The 22,431-nt window shown below is 33.1% G+C and overlaps 1 protein-coding gene across 1 annotated transcript in view; it reads right to left on the bottom strand.

Annotated features, from left to right (window-relative positions):
• The window catches only part of LOC124530708 (neuropeptide FF receptor 2-like), a 90,309-nt gene extending 71,939 nt beyond the window's left edge, over positions 1–18,370 (bottom strand). Inside the window, exon 1 of the mRNA XM_047104963.1 lies at positions 18,119–18,370. Within this exon, the coding sequence (XP_046960919.1) occupies positions 18,119–18,333 (215 nt within the window). The 5' untranslated portion in view covers positions 18,334–18,370. The remainder of the gene's footprint in view (positions 1–18,118) is intronic.
• Positions 18,371–22,431: the final 4,061 nt, after the last annotated feature.

Below are 22,431 nucleotides of genomic sequence, written 5' to 3' on the forward strand. Positions count from 1 at the left end.
TTAGTACTGAATTTTGATATTCTATTTACTTTTAGATATATTATTCATTACCTAACTTTGTTGTGATGAGATAAATACCTACTTTACTTTTGTCTACTATTTAGCTCCATTATTCATCTGACATTATAGCGTCATCAGTGGCTGAATCGATAACCTGAGTATCACGCACCCATCATTTTCTGATGTGGAACATCTATTAGAAAACCTTGTCTGTTAGATGATTCTTAACGTCTTTATTGCATAAGGTATGACGCCTGTGTTTTGCACAACAATTGTTCATCTAGTTGTTCTCATCACCGCCTCGATGCCATCGACGTTTGGCTTGGCACTTTTAGAAATATTACAACAATGCTATGTGCCATTTCTTACATCGTCAATGTTAAGAGCAAGAAACCGTTATACGAAAATACTTAGTTTTCCTGGTTAGCGGTGGAACATATTCTTCTATTTGTTGTAGTTGTTCTTGTGTTGGTAGATTACCTGATGGGATAGTACTTAGCCGAAAGGGTTCCTAGAAAGCTGTACCAAATAATCAGCTGTATACTAAGTAACTCATAATTTTAATTATGAGAAAAAAATTATTTGTTTTATTCTTGTATTTTCTACTCATTTAATAATTATCCATTCATTTTGATGTTTCACATCTGAAAAACAATACAAGCCTGATCATTTTCCTCAATTTCCCTACATGTCTATTACAGATGATATTTACACACACATTGTTGTATATGAACATGTTTACCCTACCATCCATGGAACACTTTAAAAAGCTATTAATCAAATCGATATAACATTCTGTGACGTGTACCAATTAGCCAAACCCCTAGTAAATATTTGTGGATACATTGCTGTAGAAATATGACCTCTATTGCTGATTGAAATAGAAGCGTTTATTTGTTGTTTCTAAATCGTTATTCCCTAATTTCGTGATTGAATATCTGGGGATATTCGGTGTATCAATGAATGGTTACAACATTCTTATCAGGGCGTTGTAACATGATTGGCTTTCGAAATCTTTCCGAAGTGTTTATGTTAATGGAATATTAATTGAATTGAACGAGGATACGAAGAATATTATATTTCTACTTTGATATTGCCTACATATGGGGTTGAACCTTTTATGATTTTGTAACATTAAGTAAAATAAAAAAAAAATATACTAAATTGAATAATTATCTTTTTATGTCAAACATATAATAGGTGATGTGAAACAATTTAAAAGCAATTATTTATTTGACAGGCTGTTGCATCCTGTTATTATTATTTAGCTCATTAATAATGTCTTATATTAGCTCGTTCTCACTAAAACGGTATGTCTATGCTATTGTTAGACAGCGTCCGGATGAGCTTTTCACATATACCCTGGTCTTTATCTCTATTAGTTTGCGTTCAGTCTTCGTGCAAGATGATATCTAACATAGTGGGGATATATATGTTGATATTCATTTTTTTTTTATGGTTATAGGCTGGCGGACGAGCATATGGGCCACCTGATGGTAAGTGGTCACCATCACCCATAGACAATGACGCTGTAAGAAATATTAACTATTCCTTACATCGTCAATGTGCCACCAACCTTGGGAACTAAGATGTTACGTCCCTTGTGCCTGTAGTTACACTGGCTCACTCACCCTTCAAACCGGAACACAACAATACTGAGTACTGTTATTTGGCGGTAGAATAACTGATGAGTGGGTGGTACCTACCCAGACGGGCTTGCACAAAGCCCTACCACCAAGTATGCAGATTCATTCACACTATATCCAAACTCAAACTCTTTTATTCAATATGGAAGCATTACATTGACTTATTAATTGTCAAATAAACACTACCAACAGCTCGGAGAAGGAAACACCTAGACCTGAGAAAAACCAGCGAAACTCATTGGGTCCCTTTTTTTTGTCAAACTAATATACATATCGGATTCAAGTGTTTAGAATACAGTGGCAAAACTACCGTCTAATAAATAGTCCGTCTCAATGAGAACGGCCATTAAAATTATAAATAGCACAGACACTCTTTTCTTACTCTCAAGAATACATTCGCTTTTTGTAACTCTTTTACGACCCAATTACATTCTGTTTAGAGAAATCGTAAATTTTAATAAAACCTATAACGTCAATTTAGTGTAATATGTCCATAAAAATCTCTGCGATAGAGTATATTATTTAGCGATAGAGTATATTTACTATATATAAAAAAAAACTCTTATGTTATTATTTGACGACCTCCGTGGTCGAGTAGTGTGTACACCGGTTTTCATGGGTACGCCGCTCTGAGGTCCCGGGTTCGATTCCCAGAGGAGTCGATGTAGAAAATTAATTAGGTCTATGTTGTCTTAGGTCTGGGTGTTTGTGGTGCCGTCGTTGCTTCTGATTCTCCATAACACAGGTGCTTTAGCTACTTATACGTCCAACAGTTATATCGTGTTTTAACCATCAACAGAACTTAAATGCCTACAGTATTATTCTAATGAACTAATTTTGAACCCGAATAATGGCAACACAATATTCGATAATTAAATTTCCAATCATTACTTAATAGAGCCAATGTACATTATAAACATAAACTCAGTAGTAAGTAAGATTAAAATATAAACCATTTATCCAGCCAATGTCTATTCTCAGGCTCTAGACTACTTGTGTATCAATTTTTTTTATGGGATAGGTTGGCAGACGAGCATATGGGCCACCTGATAGTAAGTGGTCACCATTACCCATAGTCAATGACGCTGTAAGAAATATTAACTATTGCTTAAATCGTCAATGCGCCACCGACTGGAACTAAGATATTATGTCCCTTATGCCTGTAGTTACACTGGCTCACTCGCCCTTCAAACCGGAACACAACAATAGTGAGTACTGTTATTTGGCGGTAGAATAACTGATGAGTGGGTGGTACCTACCCAGACGGGCTTGCACAAAGCCCTACCACCAAGTAATTTTATTGGATTCGGTCCAGTAGTTTTGGCGTGAAAGCTAGACAGACAGAGTTACTTTCCCATTTATAATATTATTATAGATTCTACACGAGCAAAGACGCGGTTAATTGTTAGTTGATAAAAAAAAGGTTTGAAATGCGTTGATTGAGGACGAGAGAATGGTAAGGCTGTGGGTAGGAAGGGAGGGTCGTTTGTCGCAATATTTAATTGGCAATTATAAAACTGTTGTCCTTTATAAAAAGGGAACGCATAGGAAAAGGGATTATTTGTTGATATAAATCAAATCATCAGTTCTCCGTCTTCGAAGTTGTTTTTAATTAAAAGACATGAAATGAGTATGCGTTAAATATAAGTCATTATATCAATTTACAATCGTGCCTCTAAAATCGTCAGTGATATAGAAATGTCGACTTTTATAATATTAAAATAAGGTTGCAATTGGCGTGTATTCTTATTTTCATTTATACAAATATTTTGTAATATAAAATCGTTTAAATTCCACAGATTTTTTGGATAGAATGAAGTTTAATTTAGTATTCATGTATAGATCATATTCGTTATAAACTATATGTACATTTTAATTTCCTACTAATACAGACAGTTATTCGTTAATAATTAGGAATTTAATAAATCATTGGCGTTATGATTGATTAATATTTCTTACAGCTCTAATATCATCTATACATATAATAAAATTGGAGTGTCTGTTTGTAATATTAAAATAGCCCTTTTTACTCAATGTATATGTATTTATACACGGTACATACATATATCAAAATATCATTTTTTACAATTTTTGTCTGTCTGTCTGTTTGTTTGTTCCGGCTAATCTCTAGAACGACTGGACCGGGACGATTTTGACGGGACTTTCACTGGCAGATAACTGATAGAATAAGGAATAACTTAGGCTACAATAATATTTTTTCTTTGTTAAATTCAAACGCGTCGCCAGCACAGCTAGTATAACATAAAACCCACCAACTACGAATGTATATCTTAAAAAGTAAAGGTAAAAAACAAAACACAGCAATGCTGCATTGTTTTGATAAAAAACTCTTTCTTTTAAGTTTGTATAAAATACATCACTAGCGTACTTTGAAAAGAGCTTCTGTATATCACTTTAGAGGCAACAATTTCTCGGTTCACAAGCCGTTTCTCCATCCATGTCACGGGCCGTTTGTTCTCGTAATTAAGATCAGTGCACGCTTCAAAATATATTTATTAAAACTCATTGTATTTCCTATAGACTAAAGCTACTAGATCTAAAGGTTTTTCATATCAATTCTTCAATTATTGTTTGTGTATTTATTTAATAATGGAACTCGAAATGGAATTAATTGAAATTCAATTATAATACTTTATTTATGTTTACTTTTGAGTTGTCGTATTACAAGTTTAATTTAACATTTGAATTTGTAACGATTTCTGTATCATTTGCTTCTACAAAGTTTGTCCATCAATGTTTTTAAACTGTAGATATAAAGTTAAAAGCAGGAATAGATATCACTCATACCGGCGGTATCTATACCATAACAACAGCCTGTAAATTTCCCACTGCCGGACTTCCTGTCCCTTGTGGAGAAGGTTTGGAACGTATTTGACCACGCTGTTCCAATGCGGGTTGGTGATATATACACGTGGCAGAATTTTTATGAAATTAGACACATAGATTTTCTTACGATATTTTGCTTCACCCTGAGCACGAGATCAATTATAAAAACAATTTTTGACGACCTCCGTGGTCGAGTGGTGTGTACAACGGTTTTCATGGGTACGCCAGTCTGAGGTTCGATTCCCAGCCGAGTCGATGTAGATTACTATTAGTTTTCTATGTTTGTCTTGGGTCTGGGTTTTTGTGGTACCGTCGTTACTTCTGATTTCCATAACACAAGTGCTTCAGCTACTTACATTGGGATCAGAGTAATGGATGTGATATTGTCTCATATTTATTTATTTATTTATTATTTATTTAAACTAAGTACATGAAAATTCAGTGGTGCTTGCCTGTATTTGAACCCGCAATCATTGACTAAGATGCACGCGTTCTAACTACTAGGCCATCTCGGCTTATAATATATGTTTTGACATATAACGTTCTAAATTCGGTTTCATACCAACGTCACAACCTAACTTGCTTACGTGATCTGGTTCACTTTCTAACAATTAGTGTAACTTCTGAAAAGTCATTCGAAATAACGAATAGTGTCATTAATGTGATTGTTTGTTTTTTTTATATTTACATTTTATGAAACCCTTTTACAAACTCAAAATCAAACTCGAATTGCTTTATTCAATATAGAAGTATTACACTTTATTATTGATAGTCAATTGAAACAATACCACCAGTTCGAAAAAGAAAATACCCTGACTTGAAAAGAACCGGCGAAAGAAACTCAGCGGGTTATTTTTGTCTCATGTATTATATAAACAATTTAAATGAAATGAAATAGCCAGGAGGCGATCGTTTAATTCCCAAGGTGTGCTATCTATCATAAACTCATTAATTTTATACTAACCTTTTGCACACAAGCGTTCCTTAGTATTTTTTTTAAATTTGGCAACAGAGGCATTTTGAACGCTTTCTGGGATACTGTTGTAAAACCATATACATTGCCCCACAACACAACAAAAGAGTTACTGACTCAATGCATTCGAGTAACAGTACTCCTGTTACTCGACTGCATTGAGACACAAGTTTGTGTTTGTTCCTCGTACCACTTTTTTTACTAAATTTTAATAAGTAATGTTATGAACTCTAATTAAAATCAATAATAAAAGAACCACTTTCGTTTCTTCGGTGTTTGCTGACCACGATCATTATAGAAATATCTAATGGCTTTCTATCCAGCCTTTTACATCAGTTTAGCAACTAGCAACCACGCTTATTATTATACCCTTTACCCTTTACCTTCTCAAACTATGAAGTACGATAACATTTATGCAAACGAAACAAAACATTAATAATGATGAACAGAATACATACAATTAACAAACAAAATTCATGAAGTTAATTATAAAACATTCGCGGATGTCGCGTTTTTGGGTGTTGGTTGTCACGTGTTAGGCAAAAAAGCCACCTATGTTCTTTCTTGAAGTTCAAGTCCGCTTCATACCAAAATTCATCAAATTAGATTCAGCGGTTTGGTCGTGAAAGGGCGACAGACAAACAGACAGACAGAGCTATTCTCACTTTTGTAATATTAATATATATATATATATATATATTTAACTGTCGTCCATAACATTTTAAGTAAATATTTGAACTTCAAACGTTATTTAACAATAGAACAACTTGTGAATTCAAATTATTTGCTCAGACGAATTGCACTGAACCCAATCAGTAAAATAACATACCCTACACAAACATTAGAAGCGTTATTAAGTGTAGCGTTCCTTTGACTGCTAATTGTTTTATGTTTAGTTCCAAGACTATTGTAATGAAACGAAAAATATTTTTTTGGCACAAAAAAGCATAAAACGAAAATTTATAAAACGTTTAATTAAATTATCTAGTACTCTGTTAAGATATTGCGACTGATTTTAATTTAGATCTATTTCTCATTTAACGCTTTTTTATATCAACGGAGAGAAACACAATAAATTTGATTCGAGATTAATAAATAAAAGACGTCTATATCTGAACTCTGATATTTGACGATTAACACGACAAGGACCCTTACTGAGAAAGTAAGTAATCTTCAATTGTTTTCTTCACTTCATTCATATTATCTGATGAACATTATAAATAATGAAGTTTGTTTGTACTTTTTCTGGTTTCTTATTAATCTTTTACATTAGTTTAGTTTATTTTATCAGTTATGTCGTATCACATATATATGAGCTTCATAATTAATTTGCTGCTAAGAAATTCTCCAAAATGACTGCGTACAACGACTGCATTTGTCTATTCGATAAATATGCACTCAGAGTAACAATTTTATTGTTTAATAAAAAGGCAAGACTATTGGCAAGTAGATTATATTTTAATTAACTAAGTGTATTAATAATAATATGCTTTCAAAGTCTATTAATTCAAATGTTTTACATAAATATCAAATGGCTGAGATGGCCCAGTGGTTAGAACGCGGGCATCTTAACCGATGATTGGGGATTCAAACCCAAGCAAGTGGCACTATAATTATATACGTGCTTAATTTGTGTTTATAATTCATCTCGTGCTCGGCGCTGAAGGAAACATCGTGAGGTAACCTGCATGTGTCTAATTTCATCGAAATTCTGTCACATGTGCATTCCACCAACCCGCATAGGAACAGCGTTGTGTAATATGTTCCAAAATCTCTCCTTAATGGGAGATGAGGCCTTATATCAGCAGTAGGAAATGTACAGGCTGTTACTTTACTCTTTACATAAATAACAACCTATTTGTCTTCAACAGGATACAACAAACATATACTAGAACAACATTTTTTTTTTTTAATTATTCTTTATTGCACAAATAAAACATGTACAAAGGGCGGACTTAACGCTAGAACAGCATTTTCTGCCAGCCAACCCAGAATAGTGTAGAAGAGTAGTCAGTAGGATGTGCACAGAAGGTAAAGAAAAATTTTAAATATATACATTAACAACAACAACAAAATTCTTCACTGTTATAATAATATACATAGATGTAATGTCCACATAAGCCTTCCTCTTGAAACACTCTGGTTATTGATGACAACCGCATTAAAATTCGTCGTCTAGTTTGAAAGGTCGGTTGAAAGCGAATTTTTATTATACAATGTAGATCACACGAGCTTATACAATTTGAAATTCAAATCAGATTTAGATATAACAATGAATATAAAAAATAAAGCGTGAAATAGCACCAAAGGCTGACATACACGAGACGTTAACACATTACGAGCAAATATGCCGATTGGGGAATAGAGAATGTCTTGAGATAACAACCTTATATTACCCGTGTGAAAAGAGGCAGTTATGATATTTATATAACATATATTCTGCCATGGTATATCTACAATGACGTTATCTACCTAAATTCAATTATGAGCTATCAACAAAAAATGCGTTTTAAATTTAAACCAAGCAAGATATCATGAAACCTAAAGATTATGAGACTTACGCGATGCCTACTGCGCTACCGAGACTATAAGATATCAAGAAACCGCGTATACCTAAGTACAGAACGACACAACTTAGATGTAGCATCAGCAAATTCAATAAAACCGATTACTGCCGATATATACAACCAATATGAGTCGAGATGGCCCAGTGGTTAGAACGCGTGCACCGCACGTGCGTGTTGTTGTTGTTTGTCGTTGTATACAACCAATAGAAATAACTCCCTATCGCGCCATTCGACGCTATTCGTCGCTATAGATTTTCGTGTCAGTTCAACCCGAGACAGCAAGTGCATGTAAATCGTGTCAAATTGACGAATATATTAGATCATATGATATTACAAGTTATTATGATTGTGTAAAGATTACATTCACATAAGAACTAAATATTGATAATTTGGAATAGCGTAGTTAATTCGGATGTGATCGGTTTAACGAATTTTGCCGATGCTACATCTAAATTGTGTCGTACTATATATGCCCATAGTGTGTCAAAAATGATAATCGATCAGATGTCGGTTAACGGTATTATAGATATATACCAAGGAAGTATAAGTCTATCGTATAAATACAAATGTAACGCATTAACTCAAAAATGTATGGATGTAATTTTCTCGTCTCGATAGGTCGCAATACTCGTTACGCCAGCTCAATAAGCCGTAAGTGTAATCAGGTGCTGACCCCTTTTACATATCGAAATAGGGTCAGACTTAGAGTTTTATAGATTTAATATCACCATCATGTCTTTAACCTATTTATATGGGACCGATTTAATGTAAAACACTTTAACCCTCTCTATGTCTATTTTTAGATGATTAGCTACCCACATTATTATTCTTGGATGGATGCGAGGAAAATTCATGCTAATTTTAATTCCCAAAAATGGTAGTCGTAGGACTATAGGACGTACATGATGAATAATTCAGACTTTTGGTGACAACTTTTGAATTTGATACGAATATAATCATTTCAAATTCATATAGACTTAAGATGATTTTCAATAAAAACCTACTGTTTTTATGACAATGTTCTTTTGACCTCAGCCAGGGTTATTGTACACAAATAAAGTTGCACTCTTTTCCAAGCCAATCTTAATCCTGTTACGTGCTTGAAATGGCACCAAATTAATTCATAAAAATATGCCGATGTCGATATTCTTTAGAAAACAAAGGTTCCTAATAATTATACAATAATATAAAGATACCTTTATGTTCGTAAGAAAACCAGAATAACCGCTACTGTTTTTTGTGGAGCAGTTAGCACAATGCGTATATTGTGTAACCAAACAGCTATTTTCTTAATATTGTCACAAATGAGAAATAAGAAGAAAGGTGTTGACCATTTTGCTACATTTTTGTTTACTTATATGACGCTTATGGTTACTTATATTAACAAAACAAGACTCGTTATGTGAATGCGAATGAAAATGTAAGTATTTCTTGTTCCTTTAAAAAGTCCCATGGAAATATTTTGGGCCATTCGTTCAGAAAACATCATATACTCAACAAGTCTATTTAAATTAATTGTCAATACCGTTAGATTAAAAACTATCGAACTTTTGTATATCATAAGTCGAGACAATCCTTCAACAGTTTACAATCTCGCGAAATAGATTATAATCTAACCGTATTTACTGTCTTTACGTGATATTATATACGTTCATATATTTATCATACAATAATTTTATAGCCATTATTTTTTGTAATTAATATAAATCGTTACTATAAATGCAAGAACGCTAAGTTTAGAAGCTGAATTACTTGCACTCTCACGCCACTAAGAAGCTTTGTTTTCCTATACTTTTGGTCACGGAAAGTTGCTCTTCGACAGATTATGAGACTACTTTTGTGTTATTGCACAACTTATAAAATTCGATTTCTTTATAAGTTCCGATAATATAAGAAAAGTGTCATAAAATTAAAGATCTTGAAGGTTACGTCTAATTTCACATTTGTTATGTATTTCCACTAAACTAAATAAAATAATACTTGGTAGTATTATGTGCAAGGCCGTCTAGATACGTAACACCCACTCATGATAATTATATTCTTCTGCCATACTGCAATACTTAGTATTATTGTGACCGGTTTGAAGGGTGAGTGAGTCAGTGTAACTATAAGATACAATAACATTAGTTCCAATTTAGAATTAAGAATTCTTACAGTGCCAACAGTGCCAATGTGATGTACGACGATATAAATTTGCCACCAAGTTCACCAGACTCATTTTCATGTCCGCCTACCATATTTTATATAGAAAGAAAAATTTCAACAATCTTTAATATGAAATAGTTTAATAATTTTTTTGTTATCGATATATCTTCTTCGTAACAGTCGAATAACATAAACTAAATATTTATCAATTGTAATAAATTTAAACGCATTCACAAATGTAGAAGCAAATAAACAAATATGTTCTTGGTGGCAAAAGAAAAAAATAGTATTTTTTAATAATTCATGATGTAATAGACTAATAAATTTAAAAAGTTGAATAACGCTTCTAAATAAAATTCTCTGTACTGTACAAAGCAAATTATTTATAGATATTCATATATAGCTGTTTGTTATTATCTAACAATGAAATAAATAATTGTGTTTTATATTATGTGAGATTAAACACCCTATGTGAGGTGCTGATGTCGTTCTTAACGGGATATAAATTAATTTATGGACACAAGCGTTAAAATAGCAATTCACCGAAAATCTGTTTTCTACAATTTAACATCGCCTCGAGTACAAAGCGTCGATTTGATTTTTTTTCAGAAAGAAAGTGTGATTCCTTTACTATACTTTTCGCTCCAGTACAATAAAGCTGAAGAATATTTTTATAGAACTGTGTAAAACCAAAGAAGCTAATAAAGAGATTAATGTATTCTTCGTAGTTGGCTATTCTAACGCATGGCTATTAAAAAAAGGCTTCTTAGACCAAAGATAATTTAATCAAGGATATATCTATTAAGGGCACACTGTACTTTTAATTATACTTCCCTTCCTTTCTTAAGACTCTCTTATCTTGGACACTACAGTCTCAGTTTAATCTAATTAAACTGAGACTGTAGTGTCTGTAATTCTGTTTATTGTTGTTTTATTTTTTGATACGTTTGAATCTGATTCATTTTTATAAAGTAATTAAAACCTTCGGTTACGAATGAGTTAGATTGTTACAAATATTATCATCCTTCTGCCCTTATTCCAATTTACTTGGGGTCATCACAGTATGTTTTCTTTTTCAATACTTCCCTATCTGACATCAGCTCACAAGTGACATTCATTCCAGCCATATCATCATTCACGCAATCCATCCATCATTTAATTGGTTCCATTCCTCTATATCCAACCCCAATACTCAAGACCTTCTTTACAATGTGTTCCTCATTCCTCCTCATAATATGCCCATACCATGATAACCGACTTCCACATAACTTCTCATATTATAGTACTACAAAAAAGTATTTTGTATTTGCAGTTCTTTTCATTTACATTCGTGACGAGGAAACATGACGCATAATCATGCAGGATTTCACAATTCGCAGTTTTTAGTTTAGCCCAGTTATGACATCTACACTTTCTTTTCAACTGTATTCGAATTTATTTATAAATGTCTTTTCATTGATTAAAATCAATAGATATTTTGTTAATGTAAATAAAAATATTGATTATCATGGAAACAAAATTGCAGATCTCTGCATTAAAAACATTAAGCCGAAATTATCCAAAATTTGAGTTTCGGCAACCATAGGAGTACTATTCTTATACAGCTTATTTGTATTTATCATTTATTCTTATTGGGCTCGGTGGAGAAAGAAAACATCACAGAATAGAGACTGCATGATATAATGAATAACATATTCCCACATGACTCTACCCCAACTCGTACTAAAATAGCGTAGTCGAAAAAGCGCCAATTTTTGCCAGAAAGAAAATGAGGTCGTTGTTCAACAATGGGAGGCTAATCAGACAACATTATAATCATAATTTCTATAAATTATTATGATAAAAACCCTTTATATAATTCTTAGTTAAATAGCATAAGCATTTCCAACAAAATACATATAACATGATTATAAATTTTATCATCTTCTCCGAATCATTTTAAATACGTATTTATTCCATATCATCGAATTACAAAAGGAAACCATAAATAAAATTGAACTATTTATATCACAAATAATATTAATAACTAAAGGTAATTGATCTGATCTCTTTCCTACCAATAAATATTGGCATTGTAAGATTATAACGTGCCAAAAATCTGCCGAGTTTTAGTACCTACTGCCGAGTATTATTACCTTATTCTGGTTCATTCTCCAAATCTAGTTATGAGTGTATGAAATATTTATAGGATGAGAAAATGATTGCGGGAGGCTACATCCGAATGTTATTTTGATTGCTGTTGTTTATTTCATATATTTATTGTTCGATTAGTATATTTTTGTTATAATTTATGAACAATGCCTTATATATAAGATTTTGTTATTTTCTTAAGCTCGTGGGGATTGCCTTATATTAAAAAATTGTATTATTCCAAGGAATAGTCTAACGGTTTATCTGTTATTTTGATAAATTTATTATATCGATGATCTACCTTCCTACCAGCTGGTGTTGGCATTTAGGACATCAAGATCTGATCAGCTATCAGATCTTCATGTCCTAAATGCCAACTTGCCAAATGTAAATCTGCTTCCATTTGAGTTGGTCTTCCTAATAGATTGTGGAAATGTAAGAATATAAAGAGTACACTCATAATTGGGCATACATTTGGTCAGAACAATGCACTTGGTTGATTAGTCTCAATAACGGTTGATGTAACTTAAGACGCTACATAGGTTATCATAATCATCTTTACATTAAAAAAAATCGTGATCCATAAACACAAAGTTGTCTTAGTCTTTTGTCAATTCGAAGTACCAATCCTGGACGAAACATTTATTTACCGTAAAGATGCATTATCATTCTACCTTTTAATAAAATAAAATATCACCGTATTACACAGATGTTCATAAATCGACCATATAATAATAGTTCATAATTAGATCCTAAAAATTATAGACCGATTACTTGTTTACCGACGGTCTATAAGCTCCTTACCGCCATTCTGAGAGATAAGATTAATAGTCACATACAGAATAATATTATTTTGTCTCTCTCTCAGAATGGATGTAGGGGTGGATCACGAGGCACTAAGGAGCTACTCCTCATTGATATGACCATTAGCCAACAGGTTCGTCGTTCTCGAAAGAGTCTGTCGACATGCTGGATAGATTACAAGAAGGCCTATGATTCCGTGCCGCATACATGGCTCTTGAGGGTGCTGGAGTTGTATAAATTAGATACAACTCTATGCAGTTTCTTGAGATCATGTATGGGGCAATGGCGGACAGTCCTTCGCTATCCAGGATGCCGAACGATTCATGGTAATGACGAACCGATAAGGATTGAGCGGGGAATATTCCAGGGCGATAGTTTGAGTCCATTGTGGTTTTGTTTAGCCTTGAACCCCCTAAGTACTCTCTTGGAGAGTTCAAGGCTAGGCTATAGTTTGCGGAGAGGAGGTAAAGTAATATCCCACCTACTTTACATGGATGACTTAAAGCTCTTTGCACCTTCAGATTCACAACTAATGGAGTTACTAAAGGTAACAGAAACTTTTAGTAATTCTATTAGAATGGAATTTGGAGTTGACAAATGCGCGGTTATGCATGTAAAGCGAGGAGAGATTATGGAATCTGACGGATTACAACTTTCAGATTCCATAAACTTTAAGTCACTGTCCGCAAACGAATCATACAAATACTTGGGTATGTCGGAAGCGTTAGGCATCAATGTGACCGACATGAAACAATCATTGCAGGAGCGTTTCTTTGGTCGCCTGAAAAAGGTACTCAAAAGTCTTTTATCAGGTGGCAATAAGGTTCGCGCCTTCAATGGTTGGGTCATGCCGGTCTTGATATACTCTTTCGGCATACTCAAGTGGACTCAAAAAGAACTAGACGCCTTGGATAGGAAAGTTCGTGTCCTGCTGACTGCATATCGAATGCATCATCCTCGGTCTTCGGTGATGAGATTGTACATCCCACGGAGATGTGGTGGCCGTGGCTTTTTAAATGCCAAGACCCTACATAACCGTGAGGTATACAAACTCAGGGAGTATTTTCTCCACACTGACTTGGATATGCACCGAGATGTAGTTACAATGGACAAGGGACTAACTCCGCTCTCTTTAGGCAAAGAGAACTGGCACAAACCTGTAGTATTAAGTACTGAGAACCGCAAGGAGGTATGGAAGAGCAAGATGGAGTTATGGATGAAGTTATCATGACGAACAATTACCGGAGGTATATTGTGAGGGATGGCACGGTGGACATATGTCGGGCGTGTCACACTCCGGGCGAATCCCTTAGACATATTATTTCCGGTTGTTCTCGTCTTGCTAACGGAGAGTATTTGCACAGACATAATCAAGTGGCCAAGATTATCCATCAACAACTTGCACTTCGATACGGTCTTGTGGTATCAGAGGTACCATACTACAAGTATGTGCCCGACCCAGTTCTCGAGAATGGTCATATCACACTGTACTGGGACCGATCTATAATCACTGACAGGACTGTTGTCGCCAACAAGCCTGATATAGTGGTGATAGATCGGTCAGAGCGCCGCACGATAATTGTTGACATCACCATCCCTCATGATGAGAATCTCGTGAAAGCTGAGAAGGATAAACAAATAAAATATCTTGACTTAGCTCACGAGGTTGTCGACATGTGGGATGTGGATACAGCAGTTATTGTGCCGATAGTTGTTTCAGCGAATGGCCTAATGGCCAAGAGCCTCGACCAACATCTTAAGAGACTCTCGTTAGACAGCTGGGTCAAGGGCCTGATGCAGAAGGCAGTACTCCTCGGCACGGCGCGTATTGTGAGGAAGTTCCTCTCTTTGGAGCCCTGACCACCGGTGGCTTAGACCCTGTTCCCGTCACTGGTTGGCCTCTGTATTTTATATTTTTAAATATATTTTATACATATGTTTGTATTTTATATTTAAAAATGTAATATAATATGAGTAAAAATAAATAAATAAAAAAAAAATAAAGTTCATAATTATAACTGAGGTATTTTGAATTCAATAAACTCAATGTAAAAATACCCTCGTCATCATGCAAATGGATTTAGATACAGACTATCTAATTAATTAAAATTCGCTATGTATTCCATTTTTTGTTTTAGACATTAAATTTTATTCTGATTAGTTACTACCGCCCATGGACTTTTTAACACGATATTATAATTTTGTTAGAGTGCAAATGACACGTAAGCCTTTTTATCTAGTCAGTCTATTGTTGAAGAAATTGATGTTTTGTGGTATAACTGTAAAAGACTGATAAAAGTATTCGCATTCAAACTCGGAGTAACTGGATGAATACGTCAAAGTGTATAAATTCGTGAATCGAAAACCAGAAACGATTACTTTTTACCCACTCGAAAGTGAATCGAAAATACAAGTCTATGTCCTTCACTGAATTTTAAATTATAACCTTATCAAATTTAATCAAAATCGGTTCAGCGATATAAGTATGAAAAGATAACAGTGTTGTTTACAACTATAACAATGTTGTTTACACCTATAAAGATGTATCACCTCGAATGTTACCCATATTAAATATTTTATTTTGTTTAAGTGTTTAGTGATAAGTCGATGGTGTAACTTTTTACAATAAATAAATAAACAGACATTTATAATATTAGTACAGATTTCTTATATAATACAACTATTAATGTACATAATATATATTTATTAACGTATACATATTTAAGTTAATTTATTTGTAAAACATTTCTTAGTGTTTTCGTAGTTTTAACTGCCAAACGGCCGCCATTACTTATTCCCCAAAGGTTGTCTGTTAGAGATTGCTTTTCAGCAATTAGACCGGCATTATAATTATACAACTTTCTTAGACTTACTAATTGCATTTGGATATGATCTAATATTAGAGTATTTGAATTGTAGCATACGATGTCTGAAAATCTGCTGCAATTTTTTTTTTTTTACTTAATAAATATGAGACAACATCACATTGCTCTGATCCCAATGTAAGTAGCTAAAGCACTTGTGTTATGGAAAATCAGAAGTAACGACGGTACCACAAACACCCAGACCCAAGACAACATAGATAACTAATGATAATCTACGACGACTCGGCCGGGAATCGATCCCGGGATCTCGGAATAGCGTACCCATGACAACCGGTGTACACACCATTCGTCCACGGAGGATCCAACGACGGGTATTGGAAAATGAATAAATTCTTTATTATTTTCTCAAATAAATACTACCTCATTTATAGACTGTTGTTTTTTGATCTTAATGAACTTGCGGTTTTAAATTAATATTGCAGATTCAATGTTAATAAAATAAAATATAATTATTTAACACCCTACATGAACATAAAAGACCGAAATGACACAGTAACTACAGCATCTGAATTTTAAGCGAGGATTGTCGATTCGTACCCAAGCAAGCGTCTCTGTATTTCCATAAGCTTATAAATTAATTTTATCTATCAAAACGGGTAACCAAGCGCTATCAACAAACACAGCAGTAGAACTATTTGCATACGACATGTATACTATTTCTTTATTACATAGCTTAAAATAAAGTCGCTTACCGCTGTCTGTCCGTTTGTATCTGTAGTCTTTTTTAAATAGATTTATTCAAAAGGTTTATATATTATATAACACATTGTAAGACATTCTGTAGTATATTTAGTAGCATTGCAACCGTGCGAAGCCGGGGTGGGTCACTAGTTAAGTATATTACAGTAATTGTTGTAATTTATTTACGTCTTTCATTTCATTTAAAATAAGTTTGATTTCTGACCTTTTGATTGAGTATATAAGACGTATGATTTATATTTCTATATTTATATAATAATAATAACGGGTTATATTGTGTTCTGATATAAAACATATGTACATATATGTATATAACCCATTCTAATGGCGAGACGACTGATGATGTGAAGCTAAGATTTACATATACAATGTGATTAATAACTCTGTAATATTTTGTACAAATATCGTTATTAATATATATGTTAATTTGTAATAACCTAAATCCACTTAACTTTACTTTAAAAGCAAGTATCTTAAATTAATACATCATAATATTAAGACAAGCTCAAAGTTGATCAATTGTTTTTAGTTGATTTCATTCTAGGCCTCATTATGTTTGGTTTCATTAAATAGGATCAATTTGAATAATTTCTGATAAACCAAAATATCTTAAGGGTGACGAGCAAATGGTATATAACAATAAATATATAAAAAATCGTTTCATCGGCAATGCGCAACCAAACTCGAAAGTACAATGTGCCTTGTGCTTGTAACTACAAACAAACCTAACTCATTCACTTTTCAAACTAGAACTTCAAGTTTTCCGTTTTTGTATTGGTGCTTGTTAGTTTGGTGAGTAGGTATCTACACACAAACAAGCTACTTTTAGTAACGTATTTTTTTTCTCTGTAAATACGACGATGTACAATAGATACGATATAGAATAGAGCGAACTAACGTTTATGTCTTAAATTTATTTATACAGCACAACTGAATTTACTGTTATCATTAGATTTGTATAATACAGGTTTAAAGATGATAAATGATATAATACTAACATTAAATACTTCTTAGAGGATAATTTGGACAGACACTCATATTTAAAAAAAAAATCAACAGTTTGAAGTCCACTTAATCTTTCCTATTGTTTTTTAACATCGTAAATAATATAAGTTGTCAAAGGAAAACCTTCGCTTCTCACTCAAAGGGCTTAATTACAGGAGCATAATACGACATTGTTGTAAATCTATCAACATAAAAATCGTACAAAATGATTAAATTATGGTAAAGCCTTGTTTTTCTATTAGATGTACCTTGTACTTTTGTAACGGATGTCGGCACTTCTAAAGCTTGGGTTTCAAGCTTGGTTCATACCAAATTCTAACAAAATGTGATCAGAGATTTATTCTTCAAAATATATTAGACATATATTTTAGATAGTCATAGATAATAATAAATCTTTTTCGTTAACTACATACTTACTTCTTGGTATAGTGACATTTCACGGCCACAACTATTAGCAATATATTTGTCACAAGGGACAGCAAAATGACGGGAACATACAGAGCAATTAACACATTTTCTGGTTGAAAAAATATATCTAGTTCAGGTACGAACTGCAATGTTTCACTTAAATTACCACTTAAATTGAAATCATTCAAATTATCCAGTATATTTAAATTCACTTCTGAAGTCATCTTTAGTTTATGATTGCATTTATCACTGACATTTTAAATATTGTTAATTTAAATACCACTTAATATTGTTATTTTTTTAATACTTCTAAACCACTTTTTAAAATATATTTATATGAACTGGCAACATTTATAGAGATTAAAACCAAAACATATATTAGAGTAAAAAAGTTTGAATGTCGAATTAAATCTTCGCGCGTTTTTTGCTTTATCATTCCCGAATCGCCAAAACGTCCTCGGTTTGAGAGTTTCGGCATACTACTGAATGAACGCTTTTCCTATAAGAAAGAGTGAGACACATTGAGCGAGAAAGAGACAGCATTACAAATGTAGCTTCGTTTTATTAAGAGAAAAGTCGAGTTCTCCGCTACGATATTTAAAACTACTTCTGCAATTCCTATTACTTCTATATCAAGCGTCAGTTCTAACATAAAAATGAAGTAAGATTTTCATAAACGATTTTTAGCTTATATTTATTAATTACGATGAAGCCTATTTGTGTACTTATAACATAGGTAATGCTGTAGAGTAAAGAACTTTATCATTCATCATTTCTCATTTCATTAAGTAGTTTCTATTTCATTGTCATTATCATTACATATTAGTAAACAAAGTCGCTTACCGCTATTTGTCCCTATGTATGGTTAGATCGTCAAAATTACACAACGGATTTTGCTGCGATTTTTTTAATAAATGGAATGATTCGAGAGGAAAGTTTTTGACAACATTGTAAATAAACACCGATAATATTGAAGTTTCTAATGTGACTAGTTCATTATAAATAATGTTAACATGTAATTTATCATAGTAATAAGTATCTCTGACAGGTTTTATTTGCGGTGGCTTATGCTATAGCATACTAAGTGCGTTCGGGATATGATTCTTCAATTGTGTAAATTAAATTTTTTACATAAAAAAGTACTTTGTATGACCTTTGCAATTTATAATTTTTTGGAAGGCAAAGTCGAGTGCGTCGCTTGTGAAGCTTAAATGTGCGTGTAGGACGTGCGAGTCACAGGAAATTGAATCGTAAATAAGAAATTAACCGTGACCAATAAAACATTACCAAACTAGGTTTATGGTGTCAGCACCAATACCTTTAATTAAGGAAAAAACAGTTTTATTACTACTAATTAAAGGCAAATCAAGAAACAAGATACGTTACATTATTTTTTAGATGGACGAGCAAATGGGTCACCTCATAGTAAGTGCTATAGCTTATATATAAAGATGCTGAAAGAAATATTAACCATTCCTTACATCGCCAATTCATCACCAACCTTGGGAACTAAGATATTATGTCACTTGTGCCTGTAGTCACACTGGCTCAGTCACCTTTTAAACCGGAACACAACAATACATACTAAGTATTGCTGTATACAATATATGACGGGTGGTCCCTACCCAGACGGGATAGCACAAAACCCCACCATGAAATATTCCATCTTATTTTAACGTTATAAGCTAGTTGTATAGTTATCATTATAAATGTATCAATTTATAGCATCAGCTGTGCTTAGTATCAATCATATTGTTGCAAAGTCATTTTTATGGTTTACTTACTCTGTTAGTCTGAAGGAAATCTCTTAACAAAATAAGCTTTCTTTAATATATAATATAACGTCGGAAAAGACGTATATTTGAAGTATTTATTTATTACATATATTTCTTACTGAAGATGTTATACGTGAGCAAACGTATACCCTCACTTCTTATTATATCAAAACGAGTCGACAAGATTGAAAATGATCACAATCAAACACTTCATGTGACATTTGAGAGATATTATAATTTACTTATTTTATGTCTGTTCTTTTACCTCTAGATGACCCCCGATATTTCGTCGTAAAACAATATTGGTTGTAGGATTTCTGCTATACAACAACAACAATAACAACAAATATGACAGAATTTTTATGAAATTAGATACATGCAGGCTTCCTTACGATGTTTTCCTTCACCGACGAACACGAGATGAATTATAAATCTAATTAAGCACATGAATATTCAGAGGTGCTTGCCTGGAATCGACCCGGTTCAATCATCGGTTAAGTGGCATGCGTTCTAACCACTCTGCCATCTCGGCTCACATTTCTGCCATTACTATTTTAATTTAAGAACATCACAAAATTAATATAACGATTCCTTAACTAACATCTTGATAGAAATAAGAAGCTGAGAGAAACGAACACTACGTTATTTTTTTTTTGTTTTGAAAGATCATTTAAGATATCTTTAAATAAATCATATTATTCATGAAATTTTTTGAAGACGTATTTATGTTTTGGTGATAATAATTAATCTTTAAAAATATATGCATTGACTAACACAGTGTTGGCTGTAGTTCAGTGATTTTTAAAAGCGTAATTATATATTCGTTCCTGTGTTCCGTATTTCGTAATTGTAATTAATAATTCTCATTCAATTAGTCTGATTTGTGACCAGGCATATAATATTAAAATTATATTTATTCAATATACCTTTAAAGTCCGATATCTCTATTTGAACCGCAATTTCGGTTTTAAATCCATAAAATTCAATGACATGACAAATCGACGGGCGGCCATGTTTGACAGTTAACCCACAATAAACATTTTATTTCTTTTACTTTTGACGAGACATACACATAATGCCTTATTTACGAAGCTTTTATAAGCAGTAAAGCAATAATAATTATCCTTTTAAGTATCCTTAAAAACATTGTGCATTTAATAAAGATCAAATAAATAAATAAATAATAAGTATGAAACAACATCACATATATTACTCTGATCCCAATGTAAGTAGCTAAAGCACTTGTAATGTATGTATGGAAAATCAGAAATAACGAAGTCACCAGAAACACCCAGACCCAAGACAACATAGAAAACTAATGATAAAATCTATATCGACTCGGCCGGGAATCGAATCCGGTACCTCGGAGTGGCGTACCAATGAAATCCGGTGTATACACCGACTACGGAGGTCGTCGATATAGCTCTTTAGAGCGTGTAATTCAAATGAATATTTTTGAAGATATTACAGATTTAAAATATAGGGATATAAAGACATTCTGTAGTATATTTAGTGTATTTAGGGTTGCTAGTATATATGATATAATAATGTTACTATAATATGTAATCTAATATCAAAAGTTGACGTAATGGCGACTTCATTGACTTGGAGTTTGTCTTTGTTGAATGTAAGGAACATTACTAACAAAGACGAACTCCAAGTGACAAACGTTCATTATTAATTAATCGAATATTGCTTTCATTGTGATATGAAATTTGTAATGAAACTAGACATTTCTTGCTGGTAGGGCTTTGTGCAAGCCCGTCTGGGTAGGTACCACCCACTCATCAGTTATTCTACCGCCAAATAACAGTACTCAGTATTGTTGTGTACCGGTTTGAAGGATAAGTGAGCCAGTGTAACTACAGGCACAAGCGACGAATATCTTAGTTCCCAAGGTTGGTGGCACATTGACGATCTAAGGAATAGTTAATATTTATTACAGCGTCATTGTCTATGGGTGATGTTGACCACTTACCATCAGGTGGCCCATATGCACATCCGCTAACCTATACCATAAAAAATACTATATAAAACCAATCGGAAATTATAAAAGTACCTACTGTTCTGTTTCAAATAAATATACACTTTGATTCATCATTTTATTTACAAGTGATTATGTCATACGTATAAGTTGGGAAAATATAATTGATCATCATTTGACTTTTATTAATATTAAAACGTCAAACATGCAAATCGTCAACCTGAGGAATATCCCACGATCGTTGACACGCCGGTGATGATCAATCATTCCACGCGGAGCGAAATCGCCGCCAACCAGCTGTTTCGTTGTTGATTCTGTCTGTAATTGTTTAAACTTACACATTTTGATAGCCTCATAACACCATATAAGTTATTCCTAGTATTGATACTTCTAAAGAAGAGCGCATTATCATCATTCAAATGCCTTCAAAATTCTTTTTAATACTGATGTCATCTAGTAGGGATTTCAAAACAGTAACTAGGTATATGCAACATCTTCTTAAAGAAATAATATGTATGCGCAATGTTTTATGATAGCCGCTCAAACGGTGTTGAAATCGTATC

The sequence above is a fragment of the Vanessa cardui genome, chromosome 6 (genome assembly GCF_905220365.1).
Source record: "Vanessa cardui chromosome 6, ilVanCard2.1, whole genome shotgun sequence".
In the NCBI taxonomy this organism is placed as follows: domain Eukaryota; kingdom Metazoa; phylum Arthropoda; class Insecta; order Lepidoptera; family Nymphalidae; genus Vanessa; species Vanessa cardui.